The sequence below is a fragment of the Cherax quadricarinatus genome, chromosome 57 (genome assembly GCF_038502225.1).
Source record: "Cherax quadricarinatus isolate ZL_2023a chromosome 57, ASM3850222v1, whole genome shotgun sequence".
Taxonomy (NCBI): Eukaryota; Metazoa; Arthropoda; class Malacostraca; order Decapoda; family Parastacidae; genus Cherax; species Cherax quadricarinatus.
In genome coordinates this window covers 4,428,358-4,441,947 of record NC_091348.1, presented here as the reverse complement: position 1 = coordinate 4,441,947, position 13,590 = coordinate 4,428,358, and the positions used below count along the sequence as shown (strand labels likewise).

Here is a 13,590-nt window from a genome sequence, read left to right as displayed (position 1 = left end):
TAAGTTACTCCCTCTCATGGGTAAGTTACTCCCTCTCATGGGTAAGTTACTCCCTCTCATGGGTAAGTTACTCCCTCTCATGGGTAAGTTACTCCCTCTCATGGGTAAGTTACTCCCTCTCATGGGTAAGTTACTCCCTCTCATGGGTAAGTTACTCCCTATCATGGGTAAGTTACTCCCTATCATAGGTACGTTACTCCCTATCATGGATATGTTACATCCCATACTGATTATGTATATATATATATATATATATATATATATATATATATATATATATATATATATATATATATATATATATATATAATTATATAATTATATTATATTAATATAAAGAACAAGGAAAGAACCTTGGCGTGCTCTACTCGCCTTTTTATAATCAGGTGTCTGGCATTCGGTATTGTGTTGCAGTGTACACTGCTGCTAATAACAGTTCATCTCCCAGCAACCGTTGACCTGCTGTATACATGTTGATCTGGTCTCATACCAGGCCTCTTGGTTGATGATCTGGTCTCATACCAGGCCTCTTGGTTGATGATCTGGTCTCATACCAGGCCTCTTGGTTGATGATCTGGTCTCATACCAGGCCTCTTGGTTGATGATCTGGTCTCATACCAGTCCTCTTGGTTGATGATCTGGTCTCATACCAGGCCTCTTGGTTGATGATCTGGTCTCATACCAGGCCTCTTGGTTGATGATCTGGTTTCATACCAGGCCTCTTGGTTGATGATCTGGTCTCATACCAGGCCTCTTGGTTGATGATCTGGTCTCATACCAGGCCTCTTGGTTGATGATCTGGTCTCATACCAGTCCTCTTGGTTGATGATCTGGTCTCATACCAGGCCTCTTGGTTGATGATCTGGTCTCATACCAAGCCTCCTGGGTATTGATGATCTGGTCTCATACCAAGCCTCCTGGGTATTGATGATCTGGTCTCATACCAGGCTTCCTGGTTGTTGATGATCTGGTCTCAGACCAGGCCTCCTGTTTGTTGATGATCTAGTCTCATACCAGGCCTGGTTGTTGATGATCTGGTCTCAGACCAGGCCTCCTGGTTGTTGATGATCTGGTCTCATACCAGGCCTCCTGGTTGATGATCTGGTCTCATACCAGGCCTCCTGGGTATTGATGATCTGGTCTCATACCAGGCTTCCTGGTTGTTGATGATCTGGTCTCAGACCAGGCCTCCTGGTTGTTGATGATCTGGTCTCATACCAGGCCTTCTGGTTGTTGATGATCTGGTCTCATACCAGCCCTCCTGGTTATTGATGATCTGATCTCATACCAGGCCTCCTGGTTGTTGATGATTTGGTCTCAGATCAGGCCTCCTGGTTGTTGTTGATCTGGTCTCAGATCAGGCCTCCTAGTTGTTGATGATCTGGTCTCATACCAGGCCTCTTAGTTGATGATCTGGTCTCATACCAGGCCTCTTGGTTGATGATCTGGTCTCATACCAGGCCTCTTGGTTGATGATCTGGTCTCATACCAGCCCTCTTGGTTGATCTGGTCTCATACCAGGCCTCTTGGTTGATGATCTGGTCTCATACCAGGCCTCCTTAGTATTGATGATCTGGTCTCATACCAGCCCTCCTGGTTGTTGATGATCTGGTCTCATACCAGGCCTCCTGGTTGTTGATCTGGTCTCATACCAGGTCTCCTTGTTGTTGATGATCTGGTCTCAGACCAGGCCTCCTGGTTGTTGATGATCTGGTCTCAGACCAGGCCTCCTGGTTGTTGATGATCTGGTCTCATACCAGGCCTCCTGGTTGATGATCTGGTCTCATACCAGGCCTCCTGGTTGTTGATGATCTGGTCTCATACCAGGCTTCCTGGTTGTTGATGATCTGGTCTCAGACCAGGCCTCCTGGTTGTTGATGATCTAGTCTCATACCAGGCCTGGTTGATGATGATCTGGTCTCATACCAGGCTTCCTGGTTGTTGATGATCTGGTCTCAGACCAGGCCTCCTGTTTGTTGATGATCTAGTCTCATACCAGGCCTGGTTGTTGATGATCTGGTCTCAGACCAGGCCTCCTGGTTGTTGATCTGGTCTCAGACCAGGCCTCCTGGTTGTTGATGATCTGATCTCATACCAGGCCTCCTGGTTGTTGATGATCTGATCTCATACCAGGCCTCCTGGTTGTTGATGATCTGATCTCATACCAGGCCTCCTGGTTGTTGATGATCTGGTCTCAGATCAGGCCTCCTGGTTGTTGTTGATCTGGTCTCAGATCAGGCCTCCTGGTTGTTGATGATCTGGTCTCATACCAGGCCTCCTGGTTGTTGATGATCTGGCCTCAGACCAGGCCTCCTGTAGGTTGATGATTTGGTCTCATACCAGGCCTCCTGGTTGTTAATGATCTGGTTTCATATCAAGCCTGCTGGTTGTTGATGATCTGGTCTCGTACCAGGCCTCCTGGTTGTTGTTGATCTGGTCTCAGACCAGGCCTCCTGGTTGTTGATGATCTGGTCTCATACCAGGCCTCCTGGTTGTTGATGATCTGGTCTCATACCAGGCCTCCTGGTTGTTGATCTGGTTTCATACCAGCCCTCCTGGTTGTTGATCTGGTCTCAGACCAGGCCCCCTAGTTGTTGTTGATCTGGTCTTGGGTTGTTGGTGTGTTTACTACAAGCACAGCAGACCGGCTGATTAGGAATTTCCTATATTTTCTGCCTCCTTAGTTAATGGGGTTCAAAACCTATCGGGGAGACATACACCAGAGGGTATATATTTTGAGTTTCAATAGTACTCTTGGCCTTATAGCGGGAAGTTAAACTTGGGTAAATAATACCGACAAGTATAAAACAAAGACCTGTTTTGTTCACCTTTCGACCGGAGAAGGCCCTGTTGGGCGAAATGTGTCCTCAGTAAATGTCTTATAACCCACATAGTGTCTTACACTGAAAAACTCCATGGTGAGCGTAACGTATCCTCAGTAAGTCTTAATACCCGAATACATATGTTTCTTCCAGACACTGGACTGAAGAAGGTCCTGGTGGGCAAAACATACCCTCATTAAACGTCTTGATACCCCGCACATAGTTTCATGTTAAACTAACATTAGTTCATAGCCTAGAGTAGCGTAGTCATGTCCTGTTTGCCCTGTATATCGGGCTTTTTTTGTAAGAAAACGCTAGTACACGTTTATTAGAAAACGTTTCGATCCTGAAACCTTAATCAAGGTGATCAAGGTCCCAGGACCTAGTGTTTGCTTGTGTGTTTTTCTTAACCAACTTGTCGGTTTATTATCAGCTCTGAGTGTAAACAGTCAGGTCCATCAGCACAGTTTCCGCTTTAGATTCGATCAGGATCTCCCACCTGAGTGGATTTAATTAAGGTCAGTCGACCGCCTCAGGCTTCTTAAGGTAGACAGTCACCTCAGCACTGACATTAAAGATAACTGAATCCTTAAAAATAGTTTGATCTTGTAGTCGATTACTGACCTAATTGTGTACATACCCTACGAAATACTATCTCATTGTCTTCAAACATATATATATATATATATATATATATATATATATATATATATATATATATATATATATATATATATATATATATATATAATTGATATAAAATATGGGGTGGGGGTAGAAGAAAATATTCAAACAGCTCCGGGGAGAACCTTGAGTTTTCCCTGAGGTACTTTTATTGTCTTCTCTGAGGATGAGGGTCCACAGTCCATTTGTAGAGGTGGTACCTCCTTGTATGTAAATATGATCAGGTCACCGTGGCTAGGAACTGACAGTTGTGGCCACGCTGGTGTGTGGACATTGGTGGCCATGTTGGGTGTGCCCGCTGCAGAGTCCCTAGTAGTTGCGAAAAACTAATTATGGTTGGAAAAAAAGTGTTATTGAAGGGTGAGAAGAGTTACGAGAACGACACGGAAGGGAAGCTAACAAGGAGAGGGAGAGGGAGGCAGAGGGGGAGGGAACAAACCTGTAGCCTAGCACTGTCACTAATAATCGAGGACAGTAAACACGTTCTGTAAATAAGTCGTCATTAATATGTTCTGTAAGTAAGTCTTCATTAATATGTGTTTCTCCTCTTCCATAATGGTAGCAGACTTGTGGGAGACCTTGTGTTAAGATGTGTTGACGTTACTTCGCCTGATCAGTCTGAAAATATTATTGGAAAAAAAGTTTAGTGTTATATATAAAATTCTATGAGATTAACATATGTGTCTCGCTGCTAAGTGTTTTAGCGAGACATATACAGTATCTTGGTAACTGTATTTGTGGAGACGTTTTGCCAGTCAGTGGCGAAAATAAATACAGGAGACGGTGGAAGAAATGGCTAGGTAATAGAAGTGATCCGTCCCTTAGCTGGGGGATTATCACTTATCAACCTCTTCCAGCGTCTCGCTCTGTGTAGAGCTTTATCATAGGAAGTCAACGTTATTTCCACACGATGCAGTGTTTATACAGATATGGATGACACTTGTATGTATGCAGAAAGCCTGTGGTTATGAAGAGCATCTCAGCCAAGCTTTAAAAGTATATAGGTATAAATTTTGTACATAGATGACATTAAATTCAAGTTAGTATCGATTAGTTATAGCTTTACAGAGTGAAACTTAGCCTCAGTATCAGAAAACACGGGACGGGGAGGATTTGAACTCGCGGCTAGCGAGTCGTAAAGCCCCTTCCGGCACGTTAGCCACTGGGCCAGCTGGCTACAATAACATTCATCGAACTAGGTATATTTATACACCATAGTAAGCTTATCATAGGCACTATTGTGACCACAAGTGCAAGTTTTTACAGATGAATCTCCTGTGGTTTGTTTGCATTCGTGTTATTACAATTTCGTGATTCAGTATCAGATGCTGCGTCCCTGTCTTCTTCGATTAATGTCGGCAGTGCGACTTTCTCTCTTGAGAGAATCTTCGGATAAACGGGTCATGAGAATCGAAATGAGCGGCCCAGATCATCTGAACTAGGATACCAAGCCTTCCCAGCACTTACCCGTTTCCATTCCCACAGCCGCTGTGTGCATCACAACTTCCAGAGTGTCCTTCCTGACAACTCATACTGTTCTTACTGCAAGAAGCAACACTGGAGACATATGAATGGAGGAGCGCTGCGGTAGGCAATTATTGATTCTGGTAAAGAATAAGAGTCACTGCCTTTGTTCCCTCCTACCCACTACCGTAATCTTTTGGCGTTCTCTAATTTTGTCGCCCTAGTTGTAACTATACAAAGGTCCAGGACGGACCGAAGTGTCGTCATAAGGTTCCTCTCCTAATTTCTGGTTATTGGCGAATTGTTTCTAATAGTTTGCATAGCTGGTGAGGGCAGGTTCTTGGAAGGTAATCTGATGGTATGGACTTATCGTCGCATTCAAAAATATTAATTACTCTAGGCATCTTCCGCATGAGGCGAAGCAGGAGGCCTCCTCCTGCTTCGCCTGACGTGACTACAGTATATAAGCCACGTCTACGGCCCTATGCTGTACATTCTACAAGATTGATGGACTGAGCATATCGACTCCAGGCTGAGGGACTGATTACCTCAAACTCTTCCTCTCCTTACACCTTTCTGCTTTGTATTGGACTGATGAAGCCACTGTGTGGCGAAACGTTTCCTCAATAAAGATTCCCATATGTTGCATAAGTGTCTCAGTGTTCAACTTGTCGGTTTTTCAAAACCATTCATCACACATACCCAAATGTTGCACATGTGTCTAATTTATCAACTTGTCGGTTCTCTGAACCATTCATCTACATTCCTGTCTGACACAGCAACATCTTGGGATTTTAATACAGGGAATTCTTCTCTTGTAGATCAATGGTTCAGAGAACTGACACGTTGACAAATTAGACACAAGTGCAACTCTTGGGTATCTTTATTGAGGAAACGTTTCTCCACACAGTGGCTCATTGTCCTCCTGTTCTTCACGATTCTCCTTTGTATGGACTGATGAAGCCACTGTGTGGCGAAACGTTTCCTCAGTAAAGATACCCAAGAGTTGCACTTGTGTCTAATTTATCAATTCTTCTCTTATCTAACCCTTGGACAAGACCTACTTCCACATTGGACAAATGTGACACCACCTACGACTGCTGCACCTCTCCTGCCTACGGTATATAAGCTACTTCTTCGCACAACATATGCTGTACTCTTTTCAAGATTGATGGACTGACCACATCTACTCCAGGCTGAGGGACTGATTACCTCAAACTACTCCTCTCCTTACCCATTTCTATTTTGTATTGGACTGATGAAGCCACTGTGTGGCGAAACGTTTCTTCAATAAAGATTCCCATGTGTTGAATAAGTGTCTCAATTCTTCATCTCTGTATTAGGACTGAAGAAGCCACTCGAGGCGAAACGTTGCCATTAACAAATGTCCTGAACTGTACATAAGAGTCTTTTCCACATCGTACAGTGTCTCGTGTATTAACAGCCTCCGCTTGGAACTTTTTCTTCTTGGAGTAATTAGGCTAAAGATAGTTCTTTGCGGTGATTGTAATTAGCTCATTAGCCATTTAATTGCAACTCCCCCCACCCCCCTCTTCCAAATTGTCTTCTTACTGCATGCAAATTTGAATGCTAAAAACCTGGCTGTTTGTGCCATAAATACGCACATGTTGCACTGACGACATTATGCAATATTACCATCCCTTCAGTGTCTTCCGCATTTGTTCTGTGGCGGCCATGTTGTCAATACCATTGCATGAGGGTGCTTACATTGTGCAATATTTGGCTATCTTTATTGTGGAAACGTTTCGCCAACTAGTGAATTCCTCAGTCCAATACGGAGAAGAATGCTTGAAAATCAGAAGGGTTTTGAGGTAATCAGTCCCTGAGCTTGGAGTCGATGCCATCAGTGGATCAGTCTTGAAAAGAATACAACTTAGGTTAGGTAAGGTTTGTCAGGAAACAGGACAAGTGTTTCCTGACGCGGGTCTTTGTCATATAATGACCCGCTGCTGGAGCTTTTGGTCATCTAACCGAGGCCTTCCGCTGGCTTACCGGTCCACCTCCTTTAAAAATTAATACTAGTATATACAGCATATACGCGAAGAAGGGGCTTATATGCTGCAGACAAGGAAAGTGAATTAATCGTAGGTAGTGTCACCTTGGACAAGTGGAAGTAGGTGATGACTGTTTACCTGGAGTTTACCTGGAGAGAGTTTCGGGGGTCAACGCCCCCGCGGCCCGGTCTGTGACCAGGCCTCCTGGTGGATCAGCGCCTGATCAACCAGGCTGTTGCTGCTGGCTGCACGCAAACCAACGTACGAGCCACAGCCCGGCTGATCAGGAACTGACTTTAGGTGCTTGTCCAGTGCCAGTGCCAGTAGAATTCCGTGTGTCGAGCTCCTCCGTGCTTGTGCTGCATTCTTTTCAAGATCGATGGACTGATGACATCGACTCCAGACTGGGGGACTGATTACCTCAGTCTTTTTAATTTTCAACCATTCTTCTCTATATTGGACTGAGGAAGCCACTGGTTGGCGAAATGTTTCCACAGTAAAGATACTCAAGTGTTGCACAAGTGTATAATTTATCAACCTGTCGGTTCTATGCGCCACTTATCTACGATGTTTACCATGATCCCGGAGGGAGCGAAACGTCGTGAGGCTCGTCGCCTAAGCCTGGATTTTTGTTTAACTTTCATCCACGGTTTTAGTGTGTTATTGTGGCAGTGAGCCCGGATGACCAGTAACATTCTCTCTCTCTCTCTCTCTCTCTCTCTCTCTCTCTCTCTCTCTCTCTCTCTCTCTCTCTCTCTCTCTCTCTCTCTCTCTCTCTCTCTCTCTCTCTCTGATCTCACACTGAAGGTAGTCACCCCCTCAGTATACACATTATAAATGGTATACGATACCGATAAGTTGATGTATTAGAGCCACTCGTGCCACATCCAGTGGTCTTATCAGTGCAAATTCAAGGACATAATGGGAAGCCTGTAGAAAGATATACTGAAGACGAGGTAATCAGTCCCTCAGCCATGAAATTGGTTATGCCGCAGTACCTGACGTTCTTCTCGGCGACGTTAAAAGATGACTTAGTCCTACTTAGCATAACCTAACCCAGCCTATCACTGTTAACATTATCTAACATAGCTATTAGTCTAGCACAGCCTACAGCTAGGTATTAGTCAAACCCAGCACATCTATATACGGTCTTGTAGAAGTGACGACCTTCATGTCGGAAATGTTGTTACTATAAAGTGAAGCGCCAAACCCGTATGGCTTCAGATTGTGGTATGTCGATCGTGATGATTTTACTCGTGTCGTCAGGAGCAGTTTACCAGCCTTTATCTTTTCCTCATGGTGTCCTGAGCTTCTTTCACCTCTGTGGCTCCCTCGTTTACCTCTGTGGCTCCCTCATTTACCTCTGTGGCTCCCTCGTTTACCTCTGTGGCTCCCTCATTTACCTCTGTGGCTCCCTCGTTTAACTCTGTAGCACCCTCTCTTACCCTTTTGCCACCCTTACTTTCCCCTGTGATACCCTCATAGCACTTCTGGCTTTTCAATGTGGTCCCCTCTGCAGTTTGGACTGGCCATCCTGAGGGGCCATATGACCCACTGTGAGAATCACAGTTCAGGAGTCAATTCTCAACACGAGTCTCAAGATTATATGATTATATTGTTGCTTCATTACAATGTGAAGCAATATTAAAGATTTACTGCGCCAAGAGCTGTAAAATTTGCAGCATTTGACAAATCGTAGATGTACTCGCCGAATTGTGTACGAAGGGAAGGGGGGAGGGCTGTTTTTGGTCGCTTGGTGCTTGTCGTACATAGTCCCGAAGATGTGTACGATGTTTGCCTCCGTTGAATCCTTGTGGAAATCATGCTTCTTTTAAAGTAGTGTTGCTATTGTTGATGGTAAATGAGTTAGTGTGGTCAGTGTTAGTGTGGTCAGTGTTAGTGTGGTCAGTGTTAGTGTGGTCAGTGTTAGTGTGTTCAGTGTTAGTGTGTTCAGTGTTAGTGTGGTCAGTGTTAGTGTGTTCAGTGTTAGTGTGGTCAGTGTTAGTGTGGTCAGTGTTAGTGTGGTCAGTGTTAGTGTGGTCAGTGTTAGTGTGGTCAGTGTTAGTGTGGTCAGTGTTAGTGTGGTCAGTGTTAGTGTGGTCAGTGTTAGTGTGGTCATTGTTAGTGTGTTCAGTGTTAGTGTGGTCAGTGTTAGTGTGGTCAGTGTTAGTGTGGTCAGTGTTAGTGTGGTCAGTGTTAGTGTGTTCAGTGTTAGTGTGGTCAGTGTTAGTGTGGTCAGTGTTAGTGTGGTCAGTGTTAGTGTGGTCAGTGTTAGTGTGTTCAGTGTTAGTGTGGTCAGTGTTAGTGTGGTCAGTGTTAGTGTGTTCAGTGTTAGTGTGTTCAGTGTTAGTGTGGTCAGTGTTAGTGTGGTCAGTGTTAGTGTGGTCAGTGTTAGTGTGGTCAGTGTTAGTGTGGTCAGTGTTAGTGTGTTCTGTGTTAGTGTGGTCAGTGTTAGTGTGGTCAGTGTTAGTGTGGTCAGTGTTAGTGTGGTCAGTGTTAGTGTGGTCAGTGTTAGTGTGGTCAGTGTTAGTGTGGTCAGTGTTAGTGTGTTCTGTGTTAGTGTGTTCTGTGTTAGTGTGTTCTGTGTTAGTGTGGTCAGTGTTAGTGTGGTCAGTGTTAGTGTGTTCTGTGTTAGTGTGTTCTGTGTTAGTGTGTTCTGTGTTAGTGTGGTCAGTGTTAGTGTGGTCAGTGTTAGTGTGGTCAGTGTTAGTGTGGTCAGTGTTAGTGTGGTCAGTGTTAGTGTGGTCAGTGTTAGTGTGTTCAGTGTTAGTGTGGTCAGTGTTAGTGTGGTCAGTGTTAGTGTGGTCAGTGTTAGTGTGTTCTGTGTTAGTGTGGTCAGTGTTAGTGTGGTCAGTGTTAGTGTGGTCAGTGTTAGTGTGGTCAGTGTTAGTGTGTTCAGTGTTAGTGTGGTCAGTGTTAGTGTGTTCAGTGTTAGTGTGGTCAGTGTTAGTGTGGTCAGTGTTAGTTTGGTCAGTGTTAGTGTGGTCAGTGTTAGTGTGGTCAGTGTTAGTGTGGTCAGTGTTAGTGTGTTCTGTGTTAGTGTGGTCAGTGTTAGTGTGTTCAGTGTTAGTGTGTTCAGTGTTAGTGTGGTCAGTGTTAGTGTGGTCAGTGTTAGTGTGGTCAGTGTTAGTGTGGTCAGTGTTAGTGTGGTCAGTGTTAGTGTGGTCAGTGTTAGTGTGGTCAGTGTTAGTGTGGTCAGTGTTAGTGTGGTCAGTGTTAGTGTGTTCTGTGTTAGTGTGGTCAGTGTTAGTGTGGTCAGTGTTAGTGTGGTCAGTGTTAGTGTGGTCAGTGTTAGTGTGGTCAGTGTTAGTGTGGTCAGTGTTAGTGTGGTCAGTGTTAGTGTGGTCAGTGTTAGTGTGTTCTGTGTTAGTGTGGTCAGTGTTAGTGTGGTCAGTGTTAGTGTGGTCAGTGTTAGCGTGGTCAGTGTTAGTGTGGTCAGTGTTAGTGTGGTCATTGTTATTGTGGTCAGTGTTAGTGTGGTCAGTGTTAGTGTGGTCAGTGTTAGTGTGGTCAGTGTTAGTGTGGTCAGTGTTAGTGTGGTCAGTGTTAGTGTGGTCAGTGTTAGTGTGGTCATTGTTATTGTGGTCAGTGTTAGTGTGGTCATTGTTATTGTGGTCAGTGTTAGTGTGGTCAGTGTTAGTGTGGTCAGTGTTAGTGTGGTCATTGTTAGTGTGGTCATTGTTATTGTGGTCAGTGTTATTGTGGTCAGTGTTAGTGTGGTCAGTGTTAGTGTGGTCAGTGTTAGTGTGGTCAGTGTTAGTGTGGTCAGTGTTAGTGTGCTCAGTGTTAGTGTGGTCAGTGTTAGTGTGGTCATTGTTATTGTGGTCAGTGTTAGTGTGGTCAGTGTTAGTGTGGTCAGTGTTAGTGTGGTCAGTGTTAGTGTGGTCAGTGTTAGTGTGGTCAGTGTTAGTTGACCTGGGGTTGTGTGAAGGTGCGGTGACGGTGGCTGTGGTCTTTGCTGCGTTATTCCTGGGGTGTGGGACCGAGGGCGTGGATGTGTTGCACGACCCATGCATGTTCTCTCAGACTCTAGTGTTGCAATGCTTGAATTACACTCGCCTTCATTCCTTGGTAATTAACCTTTCTTATATTTTTCAGCCATTTTCTCTGGCCAGGAGCGAGGAAATATGCAACATTTCTGTGTTCTTTACGTTGCTAACACTTGTGTAAGAGTAGCCATAATGTGTGTAGGAACCCACAAATAACTCGGTTATATTTAGATCAAAGTTATAATGATGGAACCAGAGGAAAGGTGCAGTAGTTGAAGCCATCGTCACATGTGGACGGGGCCCACTAGTATAGACAGATCAGGCCCATAAGGTAGGCCAGAGATTCAGTAGTGGAGCTGTAGGAGATATTGTGTGTGTACCGAGATAACATGGTGTTGCTGTGCCACATGTGGAGTTGTGGTACAGAGAATATCTTCTGTAACTCCATTGCTTATTCTATGGTCCATCTAATGGGCCTGACTTACATGTGGGTCGCACCCACATGTGATGTCGTCTATAACTGCTGCATCTAACCACTGCTGCTTCTGGCTTCATTATAAATAGTTTCATCCTCAATAAAATTGATAAAGCCAATTCTGCATTCTGTATTTACTGTAAGAGGTTCGCTGGTCTTGTCCCGGCCCGGGTCTTTTCCAGATGGTGACCCGGCAACTGCATTTGAAGTATTTCTCAAGAAAGATACCGCAGGTGTTACCCATGTTCCCTAGTCACTGACTCAGTAATTAGAGGTAAAACTTAACGTCGTTTCGGTCTGCCCTGAAGCAATGTCACCTCACCAATTGATTCCGGTCCAGGTCTGACCGAAATGAATGCAGTGACATGTTAACATGTAGAAAGACGAGGAAATGGCCTGAAGCTGTTTTCCGGGAAGAAAGGCTTTTCGCTCTGTGTCGAGTTTCACGTTGTCCAAGTTTGTGCCGCACCTTGGGTCTTGATCTTCCTGTGACGCTCAGTTTATTCAGTAGACTTTATGAATTAAGAACATATGAGAAAAAGAACACTGCAGCAGGTCTACTGGGGCAGGCCCATGTCAACCCCCGGCTTAGACCAATGACCCACCCAGTCAGGTCACCGCCACTTAAGGAAGGAGCACGGCATCTGACTCAGTAGAGCTGTTCCATAAGACGCTCAGTTTATTCTGTAGACTTTGTGAATTGTTCCATGAGACGCTCAGTTTATTCTGTAGACTTTGTGAATTGTTCCATGAGACGCTCAGTTTATTCTGTAGACTTTGTGAATTGTTCCATGAGACGCTCAGTTTATTCTGTAGACTTTGTGAATTGTTCCATGAGACGCTCAGTTTATTCTGTAAAGTTTGTGAATTGTTCCATGAGACGCTCAGTTTATTCTGTAGACTTTGTGAATTGTTCCATGAGACGCTCAGTTTATTCTGTAGACTTTGTGAATTGTTCCATGAGACGCTCAGTTTATTCTGTAGACTTTGTGAATTGTTCCATGAGACGCTCAGTTTATTCTGTAAAGTTTGTGAATTGTTCCATGTGACGCTCAGTTTATTCTGTAAAGTTTGTGAATTGTTCCATGAGACGTTCAGTTTATTCTGTAGACTTTGTGAATTGTTCCATGAGACGCTCAGTTTATTCTGTAGACTTTGTGAATTGTTCCATGTGACGCTCAGTTTATTCTGTAAAGTTTGTGCATTACTGTGAATTGTTCCATCTACTGTTTAGTGACTTTGATTTTCATGAATAATACAATGATTTTTCTCTCTGCAGGTACGTGTGTAGTGCGATGGTGAGTCCATGTGTAGAGTACGGAGGTGAGTCCATGTGTAGAGTACGGAGGTGAGTCCATATTTAGAGTACGGAGGTGAGTCCATATTTAGAGTACGGAGGTGAGTCCATATTTAGAGTACGGAGGTGAGTCCATATTTAGAGTACGGAGGTGAGTGCGTAACTTCCTATGGTCCAGTGTAAGAGTATTAGACACTCTTGGGGAATGACAACAGTGGCAGTGTTGAGCAGTGGCAGCAGTGACACCAGTGGAAAAAACGTGCTGCAGAAACAGCTTTCACTGCGTCAACGTTTCACTTGATAAAGTTCCGAAATGTTGCCCCAGTAAACACTTGATTACTACTGTTGTGAAGACTTTATTCTGTAACCCATAATTATCAACTGAAATTGATTATTGTGACTGGCACTTGCACTCTTGTATTGTTCTTCACTGGTTGATGCTAACACTGGTACACCAGTGTTGCTGCATGGGTACACCAGTGTTGCTGCATGGGTACACAAGTGTTGCTGCATGATACCAACACCGGTGCTCCATTGCACCGAGCTGTGGTACTTGTGTAATGGTTTAGAAAAGTGATAAGTTGAAGAATGAGATACTTGTGCAGCACTTGGGAATCTTTATTGAGGAAACGTTTCGCCAGCCAGTGGCATCTTCAGTCCAGTATAAAGAAGAATGGACCGAAGAAGCCACTGGCTGGTGTGGTAATGCTGGTCTGTGTGCTGCTAGCACCAATGGCCTCTCTGATCAGATCACCAATTAGAGAGCCAACGAGCGGAGGATCAAGCCTCTACCATGTTATGCGATGAATCAGTCACATGAATAAAAAAAATGAAGGTATTCACG

General features: G+C 44.4%; 1 protein-coding gene across 6 annotated transcripts in view; it reads left to right on the top strand.

Annotated features, from left to right (window-relative positions):
- The window catches only part of LOC128693519 (patched domain-containing protein 3-like), a 518,850-nt gene that overhangs the window by 158,291 nt on the left and 346,969 nt on the right, over window positions 1-13,590 (top strand). The window contains exon 2 of one of the 6 annotated variants that reach the window (XM_070097294.1): window positions 12,729-12,747. The exons of the other annotated variants lie outside the window; for them this stretch is intronic. Coding sequence (XP_069953395.1) covers window positions 12,729-12,747 — 19 coding nt within the window. The remainder of the gene's footprint in view (window positions 1-12,728; window positions 12,748-13,590) is intronic. 6 annotated transcript variants of the gene reach the window in all.